The sequence below is a fragment of the Lissotriton helveticus genome, chromosome 9 (genome assembly GCF_964261635.1).
Source record: "Lissotriton helveticus chromosome 9, aLisHel1.1, whole genome shotgun sequence".
Lineage (NCBI taxonomy): Eukaryota > Metazoa > Chordata > Amphibia > Caudata > Salamandridae > Lissotriton > Lissotriton helveticus.
Genome location: NC_136070.1, coordinates 1,270,863,192 through 1,270,887,939, shown reverse-complemented (window position 1 = coordinate 1,270,887,939; position 24,748 = coordinate 1,270,863,192). Strand labels below are relative to the sequence as shown.

Genomic DNA, 24,748 nt, shown 5'->3' with positions numbered 1-24,748 from the left:
GATCTCTGCGCGAGTAACAAAGCTCTGATCTCAGCGCGAGCAGATGCGCAAGCTATTTTAACAGTTAACTTGAGCGAGCAGGATTTATACCCTTATATTTCCTTATTTTAATTTAATTAAGACCCCTTTTTCTCTTCAACCTCCCGCTTTACTCCTCACCGTACAGGCTTGCTTTTTAAACGGCGATTGTGTAGACAAACTGCCGCTGGGAAGACAACGCTTCCTTTTAAGTAAAAGACAGCCGCTGGAGAGGTCAGAGAAGGCTGCGTGTTGAGGCGGAGAGGTAGGATGATCGTCGCCAGTGTAATAAAGCTGATTATTTCATGAAATAAGGATGAAAGCTGGAAGTAGTTTCACAGGTTCACTTTAATCGCCTCACCCACGAACAGCCAGGATACAACTGACAATATTCACATAGGATTCTCCATTCTAAGAATCAGTAAGGAAAGATCTAAACTCTAAGAGGGAGCAGGAACTCATGAGTAAAGTAAGACATCACAAGTGGCGCACGATGTTTTAATAAAACTGAGCATAACAGAAGTTAAAACAGCTCACTAACTGGGAGCTCCTGTGTTTCTGGAATCAACCTCTAAGTAATCCTAAAGCAAAGCAACAGTTCATTGGTTGTGTAAAGGAGGGCAACAACGAACGTTCTGATTGGTGAACAAACATCGTGAAGCAATCAGTGCAAGGTTTGTGTGGAGTACACTGCCCCTAGTGGTGAAAGTATAGAATTGAAATATTACCTATTTTGATTTGCTTTAACAAACTGGATATTTAAAGTGCTGGAAATTAGTAGGAAAGTCAACAATGGATGTCAGCAATGCAATTGCTGTACCACCCCCCTTTTTGATGGCAGCAGGCGAGCCATCGATTGAATGGGAGGAGTGGATAGAAAGTTGAGAATTATTTAATAGCATTGGATGGCACGAAATTTCCTCCAGTAAGGAAGAAGGCCTTGCTGCTGGGGTCTTTAGGGAAGGACGGTCAACATATATTTAAATATTTCCCACCAGAAGGAAATGCGCAGGGAGGAGCAATGGACAATGTGTATAAAGAGGCGGTGTTGAGATTACAAAATAAATTTTCTAAGCAGGTTAACGTTGTAATGAGGAGACACAAATTTTATACTCCGCCACAGCGTGCCAATGAATCAATTGATGATTTTGTGGTGAGACTAAGGGAGCTTTCAGCGAAGTGGGAGTTTGGACAGATGCAAGAAGAGATAAGGGACCAATTAATTGTGCAATGTGCTTGTAAAAAGACTGAAGAAAGGCTCTGGGCCGCAAGTAATCCAACATTAAAGGACGCAATAGCAATTGCAAAGGTTGTGGAGGAGTCAGAAAAATGTAGGAGGGAGATGAAAATTACTTCTGATAAAATAAAAGACGATAAAAGGTTTTAGATGATCACAATGATGCAGTTAATGCTGTAAAGAGTAAACATCAGTCTGGAGCGGTTGCAGGTGCAAAGAATCGTTTTCAGAGGCAATGGGGAAATGTGCTTGAAAAAGGAGTGGAAAACAATGCACGAGATGCGGAAGTAGCTACCATCAAGCTGACTCGAATTGTGTTTTGCCGTAGGCAAAGACTGTTTAAAGTGTGGGAAGAGAGGACATCTGGCGAGAATGTGTAAGCTGCAAGGAAATAAAGTTAATGCCGTAGAAGAAACACAGAGTTCATATAGAGTTATAGTGGTTGATGGTGGACAAGAGGTTGCAGGAGTGGTAGGAGACGAGCGCAAAAGAGTGCGGCCAAAAGCTGATTTTGAAATCAATGGCAAGACAGTATCGCTAATGGTGGATACGGGATCGCTCTACTCCATTGTTCCTCAAGTGATGTTTAATGAGACTTGGCCAGGAACTAAGTCATCAAAATCGAATGTGGCATTAAAATCTTACCAGGGAAATGAGATAAGTGTCTTAGGATGTGTAGATGCTAGCATCTGTTTTCAAGGAAGAGTCACACAAGGGATATTGTATATAGCTGAAGAAGGTCCGCCTATTTTGGGTTGGCCACATCAATTTGACCTTGGTATAAAAATTGATCCAACATTGGATTTTCCAGTGTTGGCCGTTGAAAATCTGAGTTTAGGGGATATTCTTGAACAACATAAAAGTGTTTTTGAAAAGAGATTGGGTCAATTCAAAGGTTATGAACATGAGATAAAGCTGAGGAAGAATGCTGTTCCAGTGAAGCATGTGGCTAGAAGAGTTCTATGGCGGCAAGTGTAGTTTGTTTAGGGTGGCGAGTGCCCTATGGTGGGGAGTTTTTATTTTTGGGGTGGTGTGTGCCCCGTGCAGTTTGTTTTAGGGTGGTGAGTGCCCTGCTGTTGTGAGGTGATTGGTTAGTACCTGGGGTGGTTAGTGGCCAATGCACTTTATTTTTAGGGCGGTGAGTGCTCTACAGAAGTGAGTTGGTGGGGTGGTGAGTGCCCCATTTATTTGTGGAGTGGTGGATGCTGAGTGCAGGTGGGGAGTGCCCCAGTGTTGTGTATTTTGGAGTGGTTAGTGCCCCATTTATCTGTGGACTAGTGGTGCTGAGTGCACTAGTGTGGTTCATTTCTGCTCTACGGTGGTGAGTTTGTGGGGTGGTTAGTACCCCAGTCCTGGTTATTTTTAGGGTGGTTTGTGCCCTACGGTGGTGAGTTTGTGGGGTGGTCAGTACCCCAGTACTGTTTAACTTCGGGTGGTGAATGTCCTACAATAATGACAGAGGAAGTTACAGAAGGAACGTGTCTGATGAGAAGGCAGATAAGTTGCTCACCAATGTTGGTGATTGGGTTAAGGTCAAGCCTGGTCTTTACACCTATTTTTCTCAAGAAGTTGAGGTCCGTTTAAGGTCAAAGAGGTTGGTGGAAATTGGGTAAAGTTGATTAAAGGACACATGTGGAGTTTGAAGAGAGTGGTGTTGTATCAGAGGAAGAATGGAAAGTGCAAGTTGGATTTGCAGATGGAGGGTGGAAAAGAAGGAGTGTCGCCTTGGATGATGTTGGTTGATGGTGAATTTAAGGAAAGATTATAGAAGGAACGTGTCTGATGAGGTGGTAAGAGATAGTGGTTATGGAAGAGGAGGAGATGGGTTGTTGGGTTCTTCTTGTGTTTAGAGACAGGTGGGAGTGAAGGGCATCTGAGTATCTTAGATGTTACATTGTTTTTTTTTTTAAATGCTTTAATTTTTCTTGCGTGATCTTCCAAAGAAGTTTATTCACATGGTCATTTTTCTTTTCTGTTCTTTATTTTTATGTAAATATAAGATGGGGAGATATGTTATATTGTACTAGAATGTAATATGGGAGGCTGGGTTAGGTCATCTATGATGTATTGGGGTTCTATCTCTGAGCTCACTGTCCAGTGTGGTAGTGACAGTTTAACCAGCTGCGTCTGGTAGGGTGGTTCTGGGTTTCTCCTGGAATTAAAGTTAAGCCAAAATAAGCTTGGATTCTGCATGTTATATTACAACAAATCGCTGGAGACAGCATATAGATATCGCTACACTAAGGCATAGGCAGCTATCAGGTGCTATTAGCTCTGAACATAGAAAATCCTTAACGAAACCTGTAAAGCCCGCTCTCCAGGTATATGAAGCAAAGGCCCTCGGATCTGCACTTTATGGTGCTGAGCTTTGGGGGTTCGAGAAACTATCATCGCTCAAATTATTGGAAAACAAGTTCTTACGGGCTATCACTGGTGTTTCTAAGAGCACTCCCTTGCTGCCTCTTAGGTATGAGTTAGGCAGAAAAGCTGTCACAGACCTGGCCAGGCTTCGACCGATTTTGTACTGGCGTAGGCTTTGTACTACACCGGAGCTTTCTCATTACGCCATAGGGTTCTTAGACATTATTAAATCAGATACATTTCACAAAAATGAGTGGCTCAAAACGCTTAAAACAGTTTTGACTGAGCTTGGCATGAGCTCACTTTGGGCTGACCCAGCGGGAGCAACTTTTCCAACAAAAAAGGTGCTGAAAGAAATCTATTGGGAGAAGGTAGCATCCCGGGCTTGGGGCAGCTCTGGTCTAGGATCTATGACTAAGTTTTCTAGACGTTAAATTGTATCCTTGCTTGGAACCCTATTGGGATATCCTAGCTAGGCCTGGAGATAGAAAGCTCTTGTTTCAACTGAGAGCAGGCTCACTTCCCCTGAGATCCTTGACAGCCAGATGGGATGGTGGACTGAGTGATACATGCCCTGCGTGTGGTTCGGCCAAAGAAACGGGCCACCTTCTATTTACCTGCCCGGCCTACTCTGACCCCAGACGTGTATGGTTAGTACCGATGTGTAGGAATCTGGGGGCAATCAGGGGCACCGTTGCTCTGCGTATAATATGAACACACACTTTAACATGGATAGCAATAGCCACTGCTAAGTATTTAGGATGGGCATGGTCGATTAGACAGACTGCTAGTCACTTGATTATTCTCGGTCTGGAATGTCTCTGCATCTTTATATTTTACAAATGGATTTATTATAAGCGGTCTTAATCTATGCAATTTTATCTTTTCTAATATTTTTAAATCTATTTTACCTTGTAATGTATCTAAATATCGCATTTGTTTTCATTGAGTCAAAATCTGTAAATAGTATGCTTAGTATTCGTAATAATGAATGGTAAATTTAATTGACCTCTTAATTACTGTATGTCTTGCTTTTATGAGTGAAATCTCGAATAAAGCATACTTTGACTGACTTTTATAAACACTGCTACATGCATGCTTTTCTCGTTGGGGAGAGGATGTGACGCCAAAACCATAGCTGCCGACTCTGGAACTGGGAAACCAGGTTCCAGTCTAGGCATCAGCCAAATATACTGTAATTATGGACAAATCGCTTAATCTCTCCATGCACAAAGAACAAAAAAAAAAATAACATTACCGCGTTTCTTATAACGGTCTCTGAGGGTTTACAAAAAGCGATACAGTTTCAAAACAAACCATTTTTCCACACAGTTAATTAGGCAGTTAGGGCTCAAAATGTTTAAGGAATTAGTCCAGTTCTACCAAATGTCCAAAAACAGTACTAACATTTCTTTTAATGAATATATTGCCTATGTATATCTTTGTTTCCATACCAACCATATGTAACCATCCTACTCAAGCATTATGTGCTCATACAGTTATCCATCCATTCATGCAAACATGCATCATTCCACCAACCCATCCAACCTAAACACCACCTCTGTTCCCTAAAACCTCACATTAGCTGAAGGGGAGGAATAAGATATTTGACAACCTGGACATGAAGGTATAGATAGAAGAGTGCAAACGGATTCCGACTAAAGTGTATTTTCAATGCTGCGCCGGACGCCATTAAGAAGATCTCATGAGCTTTTCCTGTGTAAAAAAGGGGCTGTACACAAATCGGGTTGCCTGGTGTTTAAAATATTAGCTGAAAGTTGCTGTCATCTCCGGAGCCGCATTACATAGGTCGCTTACATTTCCAGATTAAATACAGTGCACCAGCACAGTTGCAATTTTTGCTTTAACAACTGGATTAATGTACTGGAGCAAAATGTTATTTTTTTAATTGTTTAGTTGGTGGAAATGTAGCTCTTTTCCCCCTTTACAGGGGTCGCCAATGTGGATTTCAGATTGAACCAACATCAGTGCAAGCTGTATATTAACTGAAAGTGTTACTGCACATATTACGTTCCTAGATGGTGATGTCAAGGATATAGCCATAACAATGCACTTTTTACATACATGTCCATAGGCTATCTAGGAAGCTTCCCTCATGAATACTCTGTGTATGCTCCATCATGGATACCAGCTAACAGTCAGACCCTAAACTTAACACTGGTTAAGTATACAGATTCCAAGCTACAAGTCACATTCTAGACTCAGGCGGAGTAAAGCACAGCATTCCAAACCATAATTACACAACATAATTCTCTAATTACTACCACATAAATACATACTGCATAAACCCAATCTATACAACATAGCAACCATGCAAATAAACACTCCACACCATGCCGTATAATTTCAACCAGCATAATCTCACTCACCACACAAATCAACCCAACACGTATCAATTCCACACCACATAATTGAAGAAACCAGATAATACAAACCACAATTAGTTAACACCACATAATTCCACATCACAAAAATCAACAGCATGTAATAGAATTAAACTCAACCACATAACACTCCAAAACACAAAATACCATACCACAATTCCTCTCCAGAACACTATCCCACTCCACACAATTACTACCAACATAATTCCACTGCACACCACATACATCTGCCCCAAACACACAAGTAAAAAACATTTACAACACCAATAGCTCAAACTCGTTTTCTAAATAATTATTCTACTGCAAACAAACAAAAGTTAACATTATAATTTACAATGCCAATAGCTCTAACTTTCACAAACGCAAGACCTATTGCATTTCAAATGCTCGTTTGTTTGGGGGTGGAGATATTTTTAGTTAGCTTTTGGCTGTTTAATTTACTAAATGATGTCCCGCAGTTTTTGGACAGAAACAGTGTTCCAGTAATCTGATCAAGAAAACACAGTATGAGCGCTCAGTTAAAACGATTTACAATCAAACCGAAAATAAAAGCAACCTCATTCAATACAGTATAGTATATTAGAGACTAAATATGAGAAAATGCTTACCCCATGAAACACCTTGAGGTGTTGGGAGAACAAAATCTAGCAACAAGACCTGCTTACCCAACTCAGCAGCCTCCTGTAAAATAAGAACACACGTATTTACTTTACTGGTGCGTACTGGCGTATGCACTCCTATGGTTAATTGCATTCGTCACGTTTTGAAAACGCAGTAAATTGGGTTTCAGGCCCTAAATCAAAATATAGTTTAACTTCCCATAAGAACTTTAAAACATTGCAATATCAAACCAACGATCACACCCCTTCAGTGAGAGAAATATGTTAGGTTTGCTTTTTGCACATATACTTATAATAAGTTTGCACCAGAAATTTGAAATCACCCTCATGGGGCGTGGGAGCATAGTTAACATCTACTTTCTTTTTTGACAAGACAAGGGTTCGTTTCCTCTAAAGAAAACTAACAACTTCAAGGAAAAATTGCAAGACAGCAGTTTTAAGTCTATTTCCATTTTGTAGATAAGACTGGACTATCAAAGTGCAAGAGAAGAATGTTGAATCTATAAATTAATTCACGGATGCAAAATTTTGGTATCAAAACAATCTTATTCATGGTGGTTAGTTCTTGTTATCACTGGAAATGTGAACAAAATACACTGAATTGTAGTTAGGAGCTCTCAAGTCAGTAACCCATCTCACACAAGGTGCTCTTAAACACTGAGCAACATAGGAATTAGTGGGGATGCTCTGAAATGGATCCAGGATTTTCTCTCTAACAAGACATTTCAAGACTTCTCTCAAAATGCATGCTCCGAAACTCATTCTTTCAGTCATGGCGTACCACAGCGATCCATCCCGAGTCCTCTTCTCTTCAACCTATATGTTAAGCCTTTGGCTGAGTTAGTTGAAGAGTCGGGACTCACGATCTATTCCTATGCCGAGGATTCGCAAATTATTTTTTCATTGGCGGCTCAAAACGTAAATGACATCTCCACGCTCAAAACTGGACAACATCCCAACCTGGATGAAGGAATTTTTTTTAACGGAGAAAAAACAGAGGTTGTCATCTTAGGGGAACAAACCTCTATGGAGCCATCAACATTGACCAGAGAAAATGGGCAACCTCCCAAACCCAGTTCCGCAAGTACGTAACCTAGGGGTACTCCTAGGTTTTTTTTTTTGTTTGTTTTTTTTGCATGTATGCACAATCAGTTAGAGTGGCAGCCACCTGTTTTTCTATCATACGGTGGCTGAGGAAAATCTGCTGGATGCTCAGAGTCAACCAAAAAAAAACGGCAGTGAATGCCTTAACATCCCGCTTAGATTACGGAAATGTCCTTTACCTAGGATCAAATAAGGCTAACCTCGATAGTCTACAGATGGCCCAAAACGCGGCAGTCAGATTATTATGTAGGGTACCTAAAAGGGAATCAGTTTCTGCATTCCGACGTAAACTTCATTGGCTTAATATTGAGAATCGAGTGAAATTTAAAGCACTCACTTATATGTATAAATTAAAAGCCAACACAGCTCCGAAGTACCTCTGCTCACTGGTAAATATTTATACTCAAACCAGGAACCTCAGATCAGCCACCAAGGGCCGTTTTAGGATCCCTAAATTTAAGCGCACTCTCATAGGAGAAAAATCCTTTGCCTTCTTAGGCCCGTCCCACTAGAACTCTCCCCATTTCATTGAGAAATGAGCCCAACTACTCCAGTTTCCGAAAGTTGCTAAAAACTTGGCTATTCGATAAGACTCTTTTTCCATCTGTAACAGCAAAGATGCGCCGGGAAACCCTTTTTGGGTAGCCGATGCGCAGTACAAGTGCAAAAAAATAATAATAACCCAACGAATGGTCAAAGCCAGGAAGCCTTTATAGAACTTGAATGCGCCATGTCCGAGGATTAGATGACATACAAACTACATAAACTTTGCATAAGATTTTCTGCTTACAGAAAGTTTTTGGGAAAAAGAAAATTTTTGTATTTGTCAAAATCAAAACTTCAACTTTTTAAAAGTATTTCAAAACTGCTGTGATCACACAAAGATATTAGGAGTTTCACAATAAGACGTAGCTGCGTGATCCAGCCATCATATGGGATATTACGCCACATTTAATTTTAAATAAAATCTTCGCATTCAAATGAGTGATTTGCCATTGCAATTTTTTATGTATTTTAATTTTAAAAGAGGTCACATGGCAACTTGGACAAGGTCATCCTAAGAGGGAAAGCGCCAGCAGTTATGTAGTACCCATTTACCACAGAGGACTAACTATATGAAAAATCAGTCCTGACTCATCGCCGAGGGACAGTACTGTTAAGACCCCACTGAATGGGAGTAAAAGCAAACCAAGCTATTTTTTAGGCTTGTTCCAAACAGATTTTCTACAGCAAGTAGGAGTCATCTAGTGCAGGTTTATTGAATGATCAAAGACTTAAATGTGCTAATACAAATTTTGGAATTGGACTCCTCACAAAAGGTTCATAATATTGAAGGTTTAAGCAGCACTTTTTCAACAACCTGAATGTAACAGTCTCAGTCAACAGGATGCTACCCATTTCGAACACGAAAAAACATTTGGTTGGATCAGTTAAAATTAAACCCCTTCAATATTCTGTAGAAAAACAAAACCATTAACGGACCAGGAGTCTTCTCCATACCATAGAACATGCAAGCCCTCCAGAACCACCACCAATGACAATCAGGTCAAAATCATACACCTCTGGGTCTTCATTCAAGAGTATTTGTAAGTAACCATTTCGATGAGCCTAGAAGAAAAGACAAAAAAAGGACAGTCAATTTTAAGAGTGTTGTGCTCAACACTGAAAGTGGAGCATAATAAATGTCGAACACCGATTTAAGAGCTTAAAATTTTTCAACTGCAGATTATCAAAACATGTTTCACGCGTGAAAACAAGCTGCTGCAGCAGTTTCATTTTCTTAGCATATCACAAAGAAGGATTGAGGCAAACTGGATCTCTTCACTTCTTGAATTGTACTCGAGACCAGACAGTAGACGTGTAGTATACAAAACTGATAGGGCAGCAGCGCGGCTGCATTCTGCAACAATTATTCCCTTACTTGATAAAGATCTGTCGAAATAAAGGCATGGAGTTTATGAGGAGCAGACGAGCAACTTTTACTTGATGTGAACTCTGAATCATTTATAACAAGACCCTACTCAAGTTAGCTCCATTGGAAATGTGTCTGGTTAATTTGGAAGAATAAAGAAACCGAACTGGATTGCAAATTTCTGCAAATATTTGAGGGGATTGGAGTCATTTTTTGTAGAAGCCCTTAACTAACCACACCTGCACATGGTTTCTATACTCCTACACACAGCAGTGTACTTTCATAGGTACCTGGTGAGTCTAAGGTATATCACTAGAAAATGTGATTGTACCTGGACATTGATCTGAATAGGTCTTTCTGGTGCTGTTCTGCAACAGTTTTTTAATCCAGTAATGAAAGTGGTCAAAGCATTCCATGTTACAAGGATGGCTGCAAGGCAGCCTTTTGAGTTTGAATCGACAGAGCGAGCTGCAGATGTGTAGCTCATTTACATAACCCGGAATAAGTAAGAAAGTAAGAAAAGGAGAGAAATCCATCTCAAAATTTGAAGAATTTCTGCAGCACCAAAAAAAAAAAAAAAAACCTTGAGCTAAAAAGAATGGATGGTCGCACATCTTCAGTTCCAGTGATATTAAGCCTGGGAGAGCCCAAGACGGATAAAGAGGATTTTGACCAAGTAATCCAATTAGTCTGCAATCGATGTGAAAACTTCACTGAAACACCTTTTATGTTTTTCTGAGACAAGGAAAAAATAAACAATTTTAAGTTGAACAGGTGCATGAGGCATGAAGAAAAATTGCTGTTAAATGCACTTTCTGATGAATGGGGGAGACAGAGCGCTACAGTTACCAGAGGGTCAACTGTCTTCAGAATTGACAAGGTACAGGCTAAACATTTATTAGCAAAATGAAGCTGCACGAAAAGGGAGTATAGCATGCAGCGGGGAGAGGGTGAGCCTAGTGCGGAATTCACAAGAGTGAATGCTCTAGATAGAAAATGGAAATCTTCTGTTCTGCATTACCGCAGAGAATCTAAGATCTGGAGACGTTCTTTCCCTACATACTTATGGGTAAATGCAGTGTTATAGTAACCTTTAAGTTAGCCCACGCTCCATAACGTTTAAAAATAAAAAATAAAATGGTTGGAATCTTAATTCCAGCTGCACTTTGCAGGGCAGAGGAAGACTCAGATCATGCCCATGAGAACAGTGGCAGGTTTGTGCATGGAAAAAGGATGTTGCACCACTGTAGAAGCTGGACAAATGTAGTTTGTGCAGTACTATAAGTCACATTTCCAGAGGGTGCTTTTATCAGGGCCTGTGCCACTTCAGAAATGTGAAGGAGTCGACGTTCAAAGAATATGAAGTCCCCGTTTCATAATAAATCAAAAACCTTAATAGTAAAAATAGAGTAAAGAAGAAGTGGCTTTGATGGCCAGTCACCTCTTATGGTATTACATTATGGCTGCATTCATGTAGCATAACGCCGGGGACAATGGTTCAGTGGGCTAATGCATCCTCTGCCAGGGTCATTTCATCCAAAAAACAGATTTAGTGCCAAGAAATCCACAGGTCAGGTTACCATGCACATGATCAGTTACACAACATTTTAGAACAAGCATTGGCAAAATCAATAGACCCATCTATCCTTGGGGACTTATTGTCCAAGACAAGCTGCACAGCAGTAATCCGAGTAGTGGACTTTTTCTATTCTGCTCCAGTATCTTTTTGGAAATTACCAGGAGATTTAATGGGAAAACTATACAATAACCCATAACTATCCAGCGTCCCCAGCAGATATATGCTGATAGAGTGGACCTGTAAAATGAAGATTACAGGTAAGGACATTTGCACGATACATGCACTGTCTCACAACCGAGGTGGTCTAAAAGCTGCCAACTGTCACCTCACCCGTAATCTATCCCCAGAAATTACCCCAAAATAAGTTGTGTAATCCTAAACTCCAAGGTTTTCCTCGATTTGGCTAGATGAAAATGAACGTAGTTTAATATTTGCAATGAAATATGTCCCTTCCAAACTAAATGGGGAGGTGGAAAAAGGAAGGCTGTGGCCAGATTGGAAATAGTGTTGATGCTTTATTTTCTGTATTAAGATGCTGTCCACACAAAGGGCGCGTGAGGGAAAAAAGCACTAATATAATAGTTTTGTCAGCTGTGACAACGGGGAGGAAGGAAGAACAATGATTCCAATATGCATAGCTGCACTCCATTGCTGCTGCTGTGTTTAGGTTCTAGATTGCCATACTTCCTACTAGCTGTTAGTGGTTATACATGAAGAGTGAATGCATACAACATCTCTTGCTCGTGTGTGTGTGTGGGGGGTTGTTGAGCAGTGAGGAGATTGTTGAGAACGTTGAATGCTTTTGCTGGATTTATGGCTGAGATCAATCAGCAAAAGTACTATGTAATGGTTTGTGGACCAAAGAGAACTGAAACTGGGACGTTCTTTATAGCGGGTGCCCCCGTCGCTACAGCAGAGCATCAGCTACTCGGGGTTGCCATTTGACGAACAATTAAACTGGGAACCTCTGCTAGTGTTAAGAGTGCAGCAATTAACCAGATCAGTTGAAGCCATTTTGCCATCAAGTTAGATCATAGACCAGTGGCGCTCAATTGCTACCTATGGGGCGGGAGTGTGGGGAATCGCGACTACTCCAGACTCCAAGAAGTATAGCATTTGTTTCTGAGATTACTTATAGTTCCACAGGGAGTGCCCACTTTCTTTTGTTATTCAGAAGTGGGCTTAAATGTAAATGTAAATGTAAATGTATTGCGACTTATATAGCGCACGTATCACCCGAAGGTATCAAGGCGCTTGCTTAGGGAACCCGTCCTGGTATTCCCCTGTGAGATACCCCGGAAGGGTATCCACAAGGTGAAAGCCAGGCATCCCGCCGCGAGGGGCCGTAGTGGAGATTAAGCAAGCTATTGCCCAGAGTCGCAGAGTGTGACCCCGTGAGTCGAGTAGGCACCGGAGCGAGAATTGTCGAGTCCGTGGAATTTTTTTTTTTTTTTTTGAGCCCGAGACCCGCTGAGGCGGGGAATCGAACCCTGGTCCACGGCTGATCTCAGCATCCGGGTCTGCCGCCTCTAACCACTGAGCCACGCAGAGGATGCTCTAAGGCTTGCTGTGTAGTGATTATGGCTGAAAATCTGGCAAACACCTGAGCTAGGTCTCTCTAATAGTACCCTTTTGGAATGCCTAGCTCTGGACAATTCAGACCCATTCCTCAGTTGGGTATCTTAGGAGTAATTTTATGAGTTTGGGAATCCAAGAGTTTTTCCAACTACCCTGACCGAATCCCCTACATGAATAGAGCCTGGATAAACATAAAGGCTTTCTAGCATCAGGTGTGGCTTACCCATATGTACAAGGCAGACCAACTTCTCTCTGGTTCATTACCATGCTCTATCTCCTAGCCATGAGCTGAAACATAGCAAATGGACAATTTCGTTTTTATCTGACCAGGTTACGAATGGGGTCTTTGCCCTTTCTTTTAGCCTTTTGTAGGAAGCTGGCTCTGTATATGGTACACCACTGGGTGGTTATATTGTGCATAGAGTCCAGAAAATCCCCCAGAAATGTACAGGGCTCAGTGCAAACCCAAAGTGCTCTATTTGTTGTAGTGTGGGCGAGCAGTCTTAGACCTAACACAGGAGTGTAACACATTACTTGTAGACACAATGACCAATAAATGACACGACTCAAAAAGGAGATCATACCCATGTTATAAAAATAAGCTTTTCTCAAAATGTTATATTAAGAACAAGATCTTCGCAAAAAGGTAAGTACGTTTAACAAATTCTTTTAAGTTTCAAAAGTGGACACACTCAGAATACAAGAATATATGCACCCTTACAAGAAGCCAGTCAAGCCACTGGCATTTAAAATACAAGCTTTGGCAAAACCAGTCTGAATTTTCTCAATAATAAAGAGGCAAGCGCTGGCCACATCAGACTTTAAAAAAAAAAAAAAAATTAAAGCGGGTGTGTGGCAGGCATCATGGATCGGGAAGAAAGCTTATTAACACAAACGTAGGGAAAGGCGGGGTGGGGAAGACAATGCGTAGGGAAAATGGGAGTGGGAGAGGCAATAAAGACAAAGAGGGACAGGACAACGGGAGAAAGCCAACACAGACAACAGAAATAAGGGTGGTGGAGGGCAGACAAACAGGAGAAACGAAGTGGAAGAGAAGCACAGGAGGGAGACAACTTAAACCAGATACACTATGTACAGTGCTTAAACGCAAAGAAGCACTTAAGGGAGACAGCCTGCAAACAGCATTTTTATAAGTTCTTCAACAAAAACAAGGAGGAAAAAAAATGAGCAGCCAAAACACGAGCGATGGAAGGGCACAAGTACTTGGATCATGTTCCAGGAGAGGGCCAAACACAATAAAAGGTAGTAACGGACAAATGAGGAGCAAGCAAGTACGCGACGATGAAGGCAACAAAAGGTAAGAATGGGCAGGCTGTAAGCCCACAGTATTGATGCAAAGGGTCTCGCAAGCATCCAAGAGCTAGAAAGGAGGCAGAATTTCTGCAACTCGCAGAGCAGCTCACAGCAAACTACACCATAATAAAAAAAATCGGCACCTTGGTTCTCACTCTCCCTGAAAGAGAAACATGCAGAGGTCAGAATATTGGAGAGGAAATGGCGCCGCCTATACAGGGAAGAAGATCGTAGCCATTATAAAGAATCCAGGAGGCAGTACCACGCACAGATTAAAACTGCCAAAAAGGAATACTATTTAAAGGCAATTGATTCTTCGAATAATAAACAGAAGGAGATTTTTAAAGTAGTTAACGATTTTATGAAACCAAGGTTCCTCCTATCAGAGTTCCCTCCCTCCCTTACTTTATGTAACGCGATTGCAGATTTCTTTGAGCAGAAAATATTAAACCTCACTAAAGACTTTCCTGAACAGCCTGCTGTTAAGGTAGTAGAGGACGAAAAAATTGCCCCTGGAGCAGTACTTTTTCGTGATTTCCTGCCCATTAGTTCAGAAGATTCACGTCAATTGATTTTGTCTAATAAATCTGGCTCCCCCTTTGACCCTTGCCCCCCCATGCTGTTACATGTTCTAGTAGATACCGTCACCCCCACCATAAATATCATAAATTCATCTCTGTCCTCTGCCGGGATTCCATCTGAATGGAAACTGGCGGCAGTAAAACCTCTGCAAAAAAAGCCCCTGCCAGACCCCTCAACACTCTCCAACCTTCGCCCAATTTCCCTGCTTCCGCTGCTTTTTAAAATGACTGAAACTGTGGTGAACAAACAACTGACTAAGTTTTTGGAGGATGAGGACATTCTGCACCCTAATCAATCTGGGTTCAGGGCCTCACACTCCACCGAGTCTACCCTCCTGTACACCGTGGAGACACTGAAGACCGCCATGGATCAAGGGAAGAAGGCCGTCCTTATCTTACTTGATCTATCGGGTGGCCTTCGATACGGTGTCCCACTCGATACTGATCAGTCGCTTGGTAGCAGCAGGGATAGCGGGCACTGTGCTGGACTGGTTGAAGAATTTCCTTGACCATCGCAGACAGGTCACGGTGTTGGGAGAATATTGCTCTGAAGAAAAAAAATCACACAAACAGGGGTACCTCAAGGCTCTAGTCTTAGTCTGAGCCCAGTCCTGTTTAACCTATACATGACCCCCTTGATTGAGCTGATTTCGTCCTTTAACATCAGCACCATATCATATGCTGATGATACTCAGCTCATTCTGGTATTAGACAGGGAAAATGGAAAGGCAGAGGAAAATCTAAAAGACTGCCTTACCGCAACCTTTATTTGGATGCGTGAGAACCACCTAAAATGTAACACCGGGAAGACCGAAATTATACCGTTCGGCCCCCAAAACCCCTTTTCCCCCAGTCTATGGTGGCCACTGGATGCGGAGTTTCCCCCTGATACTATTGATACGGCCCGCAACCTAGGGATTAGGTTTGATAGTGCCCTATCTTTTAAGCAGCAGGCAGGGGCAGTGGCAGGGTCAGGGTCCTGTTTTAATATCATCAGAGGACTCAGAAAGTTTTTTGATTTCCTCCCTTTGACAGCCAGGAAGACGGTGACAGTAGCGCTTATAACATCTCGCTTGGACTACTGCAACAGTTTATATGCAGGATTAAATCGATCTGTCCTGCATAGGTTGCAGGTTGTCCAAAATGCTGCCGCCCGCCTGGTCCTAAAATGGCCTAGGAGGTCATCTGCCTCGGCTGCTCTCAGGGCCCTACACTGGCTACCCATCCATAAACGTATACTGTTTAAGATCTTGGTGATCACTTTCAGAGCGTACCACCAACAAGGACCCAAATACTTTCTCCCCTGGTTTAAACAGTACGCACCAACACGCACCCTTAGATCAGCCAACATGAATCTTTTACTGACCCCCAAATTCAGATTGTCAACAAAAGGAGGAAAATCCCTCGCAACATTGGGCGCAAAAGCTTGGAATAAACTTCCACTTAACCTGCGCCTTATTTCTGCTGAGAAAAATTTCCCTAAGGCCCTGAAAACCTGGGTGTTCAACCTCCCAGATACAGTTTGTATGACTTTGGTTTAGACAGAGTGATCAGTATAGATGAGATAGATGTGCGAGCTGACTTTTTCCGGCCTTTCCATCTAGGCTACGGGCTACAAGCGCCAAGATACTCCCTGGCGTGGCAGTCGCGCTATATAAGTGCATACTTACATTACAGCAGGTCGGAGGGGAAATTACGATTTCAGTCTTACCAAGGCAACACCTCTAACCTTTAACTTTCAATTCAATTCAAAAAGTGCTTTATTCGAGTGTTACTCATAAAAGCAGACATACAAACATGTAATAAAAAACGATTAAATTTACATAGTCAATTAGACATAAGCACGTAGGTGGTATTTAAAAAATACACATAAAATGGCAGGTGCAAGTTCATTATAAATAAAAGTGCCAGAGTGATAATCACAAGTGACAAGTTATAAAAAAAATTCATATCATAAAATTTCATACCGATGATACATTAACTGAGTATGTTGCATTACAAGAGTAGAATAGACACTAGTCTAGCAGTCTCTGACCAACTAATCGACATTTGCAGAGAATAAACAATAGTCTAGCAGTCTCTGGATTACAATGAATTGTTACAGAGAATAGACATGTATCTAACAATTACTGTCAACCAAACAATAAGTAGTTATCCTACCAACAGTCTCTGCCTTATAATCCAGGCCCACCCCAGGTACTTTGCAGTAGCAATTATAATCCATTTAACAGAAGTAGATTTTACAATCCGCAGTGCTACCATACTGCTTTTTGTGCCTAGGTTCCTGCACATGGGAGCCAACCAAGCTCGCGTTGGTGCAGAGTACATTGGACAAGAGAACAAAAAGTGACCAAGAGTCTCATTTCCTACCCCACAGACTGGACAGATTGATACACCCCCTGCTTTCCATTTAGATGTTAGATTACAGAGGGGGAGGGAACCTGCCCTCAGTTGGAAAAGCAGTTTCCTGTCCATGGGGTTTGTTATGGAGTCCCAATACATTTCGTAAATTGGGTACAGCTTGATCTCTAAGTAGCTAGTGGTCATAGACCCACTATTTGTGCTAAGCGTGCTCTTATTAACAACATGTTCCCAGTAAATGTTTTTTAGAGTGGACTTGGAAGGAAATAAAGCCCCAGCTGGATCAGTCCATAGAGCGTTAAGTCCTAATTCCAACAAAGCAATCTTTAATGATTTAAACCATTTGATTTTATTATAGCAGTCGGCTTTGACAACATCTTTAAACCCATTCGCGTAGTGAGAGCTCCGGCGTGGTCCAAAGCCTGCGCCAGTATAAGATCGGGCGCAGTTTGGCCTTATCAGAGATCGCTCTCCTACCTAATTCGTATCTTAGGGGCAATAGCGGGCTGCTCTGGGGGGCACCTATCAGTGTCCTATAAAATTTGTTTTCTGAGGTTTGGAGTTCCTGAAGGTTTTCGTGCCCCCATAACTCCGCACCATACAAGGCAGACCCTATTGCTTTTGCCTCATAGATTATCAATGGTGGTTTAATGGGCTTAGTAAGCGATTTCCTTTGCTCCTTAATAATTGTGCCAGCTAATTGCTTGTGCCTTAAAGTAGCAATATTAAGATGTAGCTGCTACCTATTGTCATTTGAGATATGGATCCCTAGGTAAGTAAAGGATTTCACAACCTCCAGGGTACGACCACTCAGGGAAATTTTGGATTTAAAATTTCTGTGGGGGTTGAAAGCCATGAGTTTTGTCTTAGACCCATTCACCTCCAATCCATGATCTACACAGAAATCAAAAATTGCCAATGCTTTTTGCAACCCAGCTGGTGTTTTAGATAAATAAGGTATCATCGGCGAACATTAAAATTGGAACTTTTTCACCTGCGAGAGAGGGAGCATCCACTGCCTGAGATTGCATGCATGAAACCACACCGTTAATAAAAAGGGTGAAGAAAGTAGGGGCCATTGAACAACCCTGCCGAACCCCACGCTCGACTGGAAATTCGGCGGTGTCATTTCCGTACCCACCCCAGCGAATTTTAGCGTAATTGCCCTCGTGCAATCGCATGATTAAGGACAACAGTTCCCCAGGGACCCCAAGAGTCACAAGAACTTCCCACAATTTTGCCCTTGGTACCAGGTCGAAGGCAGCCCGCAAATCAACAAATGCTGCATACAGGCTGCCTCCGCCTAACACCACGGTCCTCCACTGAATCAGTTGGAGACAGAAGACTTGGTCCACAGTGCTGGTTGCCCTACGAAAACCAGCCTGAAAGGGGGATAAAATGTGGTTATCCTCAGCCCAATCAAGCAACCTGTTAACGATTACTCGCCCCACTATTTTTTGGATAGTGTCAAACTAATTGGGCGGTAATTACTAGGCTGAGCGCGGTCTCCTTTCTTATATACCGGGATGATAACAGCACCCTGCCATGTTACTGGAATATCTGCACCTCTGGCAATGTGATTTATTAACAGGTGAATGTATTTGCACCATCTTGCAGTGTCGTTTAAAAAAACGTCTGCTGGAACCCAGTCAATGCCAGGGGCACGACCACTTTGAACAGTTTTAAGTGCAGTCAATATTTCACACTGCGTAAAAATGTCATCTTCTGCCAAAGAAGAGGGTGGGCATACACTATCCACAGACTGGTCGCTAGAAGCGTATTGTACGCTAAAGAATTTTACCCAGGCGTCCTGGGGGACATTTGTAGTGGCATCTTCAAGCCTGTCATGACCCCATTTGACTATATGCCAAAATAACCTGGAATGATTTTGGTCACTAGCGCTCTTTAGCATATTCCAATGGGCTTCGTCCCAGTCTTTTTTAGCTTTAGCTATGGAACGTTTATATTGATTCCTAGCTATCCTGGTAGCCTCCATATTTTTGTTCTTGATTGCGGCACCCAAGCGGGCCCTAGCCCCCTTACAGTCCTGATTGTACCATTTAGCGGGCCTATAGGCCCCAGGCTTCTTTTTGCCGGTTTTAAGAAATGGCGTTTTATTTCTTTGAAAAGGTCATCGTGGACCTTGGTAACATTGTTTTGGATAGGAGAATGGCCAGCCTCTCCCTCAAGGGCCAGTATAGCCTTATCAGTTGCCATACTTATTTTTTCAAGAACCAGCGGGTCTGTTCTAACACTTGTCCACCTCAGTCTGCGCAAATCATTGGTGGGTACAGTCAACGGTGGAAGAGATTCAACGCGGATACTTGAAACAACATCAGACAGCCACCATTTATGGAGAACACATAAAGGGTTATGGTCACTCTCGAGCCTTTCCAAAACAACCATATCAGTGACGGTTGGCCATAGGGGCATGCTACATATGACGTAGTCAATACGGCTCTTATTTCTCCCATTATTAAATGTCATAGCTGGTACTCTGTCAGACTTTCCGACCATTCAAGGCCCTTAACCCATGTTCGAGGCACATAGCGTTTAGACCAAGAATATCCTCAGTCCAGCGTGTTATTGGGGTTGTATTAAGAGCGGGGATATCCCATAACATATCTTCCTCCGTGCCCAAATGTGCGTCGCCAATATCTAGTGGTTCAAAAGTGCGATTTAGGTCGCCAGCTATTAATATGTTATTCCCAGATGAGTGAGTTTCTAACAATTTATACAAAGACAAAAGGACCGCAGATTTTCCTACACTACCCCCTCTAGCATATACATTATAAATATCAATGGAGGTAGATGGGTTACCCTTTAGTCGAATGAGCTGGATGTCTTTTTGGTGGAGCTCGATGTTTCTCACATCAATCATAAGAGACTGGCGGACCCATATAGTGAGTCCCCCCCATCGGTCGCCCTTTTGCGCCCTTGGTGGCCGGAAGATAAAAGTTCAAGTAGCCCAATGCAAATACGGGATCACAGGCCCAGGTCTCTTGAAAAATACAGACATCATACAGGCTGACAAACCCAAACCATTCTCCACAATCCATTTTGGAACAAAGCCCAGCAATATTCCAAGACAATAAATTCCCGGTAGCATTTACCATTATTGGATAATTACTGTGAGCTGACCCAGTTAGGGTTGAATCGACAATACCAATGTCATTTGTATTTGCTGCAGTTAATCCAGCTCTAGTTACAATGTTATGTCACATTTTGTAAAACTGTTGAACAACTAGACACCTCTATTGAACGTGCAGCCGTAGGAATTTGCAGCACGGTGATGGGGTTGGATGGTAGTCAATCGCATGCATCTAGGTTGGAAAGAGTAGAAAATCTATTTTCCAATCCTAGACCCCACTCAGTAAAATCAGGGTTCTTACTGCCCCTCTTAGTTACAACATTCCATTTTGTTCTTAGTGTACTGCAATTAGGGCCTCTGCCTTTCCTAGGATAGAAGAAATCTAGGGTCAATGGGACAATTGGGGTAGATCTTTTCTGTGGTGGGTGAAGATTGGGCAAGATATTTGGCAAAACCTCGGGGTCAGAGAAGTTAAGCACGACACAGTCCCCCTTGAATGTTTTTACCCTATTCCCGATCCACTCAACCCTTCTTGCATTCACCAGCTCTTCGGATAGTTGCTGTTTGCCCCAGGAAGTTATGGCCATGTTGTTGGTTAGCCATGATAATGATTTATTTAACAATGATGGTTTATTCGACATCACCTGGGGCTAATGGGGGTAGATTTGCAAGAACAAGGACTAATGGTGAAGCTTCCACAACAAGCTCAGATGATCCTTTCGTGGAGTTAGGTTCCCCATAAAGTGAAGCAGTTGGTGCATCTCCGGAAGGCCTATCGGATAAGTTTGTCAGTAAAGTCATCGGGGGGTTTGGTGCAACAGCAGGAGTCGGTCCGTTAAGTTTGCCAGATTGGATTTCACTCATCAATGGCTGGATGGACACTTGTAATAACTTCTGGAAGTTCTCACTTCCCCCAGAGTTTTTCCTAATAGACCTTCCAGTTTGGTTACCTCAGCAGTTAATTTATCTATTTTACTGATATGGGGTTTTACCATCCCTTTGATTTTTGTGTCCATCAGACAACAAAGTTTCTGCAGTAGATCGGAAAGAGTCACGTAAGTTTCCCCAGTCAGATCTTCCTCGTCTTCGTCGGTTGTTTTCCTTGGTGGCGTAGCAGCTTTGTTTTTGGCTGATCTTAGGCCTCCTCGCTTTTGAATGGCTTTTCTTTTACCCCCTGAAACCCTCGGTGCGGGAATAGGGGGAGCAGTGGAGATAGACTCACTATTTGTGGAGAGCACAGTCAGAGCGTCAATGTCACTGTTGTCTTCAGTGCTGGCTACTATGCCACTGGGCTGAATGCTATTTATATCCTGGAGGGAGTCGTGTGCCTCACCCAAGAGGCTGTTTAGCAGAGCGAATGAATCCTCAGTCTCATTATCTACAAGTGGTGATTGTATAGGGGATTCTAAACCCAAAGAGGTCCTTCTATCAGTGTTAATTTTCGTCACAACTTGAACAAGATAATTCTCCATTGTGTTTGAGACAGGTTAACTTTTTAGCAGGCATTTGCTCGAGCAAAAGAACACTTGAAACAAAATGTTATAGTACACAAAAGGAATGTGATGTATGTTTACCTGGTGTTCAGCGGGCCTGGTGTACTTTGTCCAATGAAGAGCGTTTGGTAAAAAGGGCAGAATCCCTGGCCCAACCCAACCTTGTCCGACCTCAGACGGCCCGCCCTTTGCCCGGGCTTAGCCCGGCGTCCCGCGAGACGGGGGTGACTGGTGATTTATGCGCCTCCTGGCGCGCAATTGACGCGGGTAGCGTCGCGAAGGCTCTTGGGAGTTGGGGTTTGTGGCCACACCGCGCTCCACTCGGCGGCCTCACCCCAAGATGGAACGGGGGTCGGGCAGCAGGAGGCGGGTGGGCAGGAAGCGCAGCAGGTAATGGCAACAGATGCAGGCAACAAATACAAGCTTTCTAAACAGCCACAGTGTCCAGGCAACAGAACGCCTCGCAAGCAGTCCCCTTTCTATTCAAGATAACTGTGTTGAGTAAGACATTCGGCTGCACATACCAAGGGATAGCATATGCAAACGGAGAAAAGCCATTAAGCAAATAGCTTCTGCATACACAAGACCGCTAGGTAAGTGATTGGTTTTCTTTTTCTGCAGTAAGCATGGCCAAGCAAACCATGACTGCATAAAAAAGTAACTGCACAAAAGATAAATAAATTAACTAGATGTTCTGTTGCCCTTAGAGAACATTTTCGCTTGAGGAACTCGTCAAAGTTCAAAACCGTGTTGCCCCCTCTAAGAGTATTTTCACATACAAGTAGTTTTTCCCATCTTTCCTTCACTTTCATCTACATCATTGTGAGCTACATGTATAACACAGGGCAGTAGAGGAGAGAAAATCATCTTACCCATTATCTTTGAAGGCCCTAAGCTAGTGTTAGGATGGTTAGTATCCAGTCCACATTCGGAGGGAAACAGAGAAATTGTCCGCTCTGTCCAACATACATTTGACCACAACCACCTTTACAGAATCCACGCTGTTCTTTAGCAGAGAACAGTACTGTAGGAATGTTGAGAATTTATGTGGCAAGAAATACACAGAAACGCAAGGAAATTGTGCACAGACTACACTGCTTTTGTCAAGTTGTGCAGTGCAAGTCCGTAAGCAGTCCTGAACATAAGTGGTCTCATCAGCTTGCAATAACCATGTCAGCCATTCAGAGTAACTAGAAGGAATCTGCTTCTTTGGTGCAATTTCTTTTAAAGCACCACCTGCCACCACAGACAGCACTATTAAGGATAGAAGGTTAACATCTACAAACAGATAATTCATTTGTCCAAACAAAATCTCATACTACGACAAAGCAGATACAATAGGAGCAAATGGAGTGACATATTCGGAGTCTGGAACGCACAGCTACTATTCAGAGCATATTTTTAAATTCTAAAGTGCACTCTCGCACTTAATCACCCTTCAAGAAGCATGAAAAAAAGAATCCGCCACATGGCCATTGAAGAACAAGGTGCCCATCACTGATGAAAGTTAGTGCCAAGTGTCTACATCACTCAAACAAGTATGGTTTAAATTACCTTTTAAACAATTCTTGCAAGTATATTTTAGTTTCCAATCTAAAGTACTACTGTAAGTGGAACACAGCCAGAATAAGCAAAATAATTTGGAACTATTTAACACCCAGGTTGCAATTTCATTAAATTCAACATCAAACAATTGGATGATCATTTCCCAATTTGCCACAGATCAAGCGTTATTCAGTTTAAACCTTCACATATTAGGCATTAAATAAACGTTCCCAAACTAAGAAAGTCAAACAATGAGGCGCCAGGACAGGCGTGTACACATATCTGTCGTACATAAAGCAAAAACTACTGATACAAGCTTCTGAAGAGATCCAAGTGGATACCCACCTTAAAAAATAAAATTCTGGAGTGTTTTTCCAATGTGTGCGGTGTACAACTTCATGCGTATTCAAATACATGCTTTGCAGGGAGTGTTTGCAAATACATCATAACTGCCCACAACCAGGTCTTGCAATAACATTTGAAGCAATGTTCGAACACATGCATTTACAGGAAAGGATCGGAGATTGTGCAGCAAATGTCTTCAAGTAACTTTGCACTGACGTCTTTTGTTATCTTGTCATGTGAAGTTAATATCCACTTTACATGCAGTTGCTACATAAAACGTTCAGGAACAAACAAGTACAATGAGAGAAATTAAGATAATACTCCTAGAACACTTGCCTCTCAGTCCTGGATTTTTTCAGAAACCCAGTCAACATTAAGGACCCTGCATCACTGGGACCCAGCTCAGTTTGTACAACAGTAACCTGGCATTCCTTAACATGTGGTTCTTGGCTACATTCTGTAACTGTTCACATTGCAGTTCTTTGGACCCACACTAAACACCTGCTGCTGGTCTGCACACAAGCTCAAGTATAGCTTCAGTGTTTAGACTTTTTGTTTTAACGTTTGCACTGTTTTTCAGACTAGTATATGTAAAAATCGGTACCAGTCAAGATTCTAGCCAAGATCCACTCCAAATTGTAAAGTGGTAATTTCAGTGTAGAGAAATATTGGACACAGAGCTGCAAGAGTTTAAACTGCAAAGAACAAACTACATCCACAGTATCTTGAAAAAGCGGCTGCCAAAGCCAGTCCTAAACTCAGATCTGGCCTCAGTTTTTTAGGTTTCTCATGCACAGCGATTGCAAAATCTTTTGTAAATAAAACAAGCATTAGTAAATAGGTCTATAGCTATTGGCTTGATCAGTGAGGTGGGGTGGTCAAAGAGGGAGATTGGGGTGGAGAGCAATACTTTTTTTTTTTTAATCCAAGGATATGACATCGCGCTTTTTTAAAGCAAAATGAGGCAAGGTCCGGGAGAGGAAGCGAGCGGGGTGAAGAATAAGTAGTGTAAAGAGCGGAGAGTCCGGGAAGCTGCATCTGAATTGGTCAAGGAGGCCTTAAACAAAATAGAGCGGAAATGGACAACCTTATGGTTGAGCTAGTAGTGGGCACTGATGACATACACAAAAAAACTCTACTGAAAATAAACCCTAAAATGAACAGGACTAATTTGAAAAACGGGAAAAGCCGGATTACAAAAAAG

At 42.3% G+C, this 24,748-nt stretch overlaps 1 protein-coding gene across 1 annotated transcript in view; it reads right to left on the bottom strand.

The window, feature by feature from the left end:
- The window catches only part of LOC144783415 (thioredoxin reductase 3-like), a 152,918-nt gene that overhangs the window by 98,569 nt on the left and 29,601 nt on the right, over positions 1-24,748 (bottom strand). Inside the window, exons 4-5 of the mRNA XM_078662403.1 lie at positions 9,246-9,353; positions 6,630-6,702 (exon numbers count right to left, since the gene is read on the bottom strand). Of these exons, the coding sequence (XP_078518529.1) occupies positions 6,630-6,702; positions 9,246-9,353 (181 nt within the window). The remainder of the gene's footprint in view (positions 1-6,629; positions 6,703-9,245; positions 9,354-24,748) is intronic.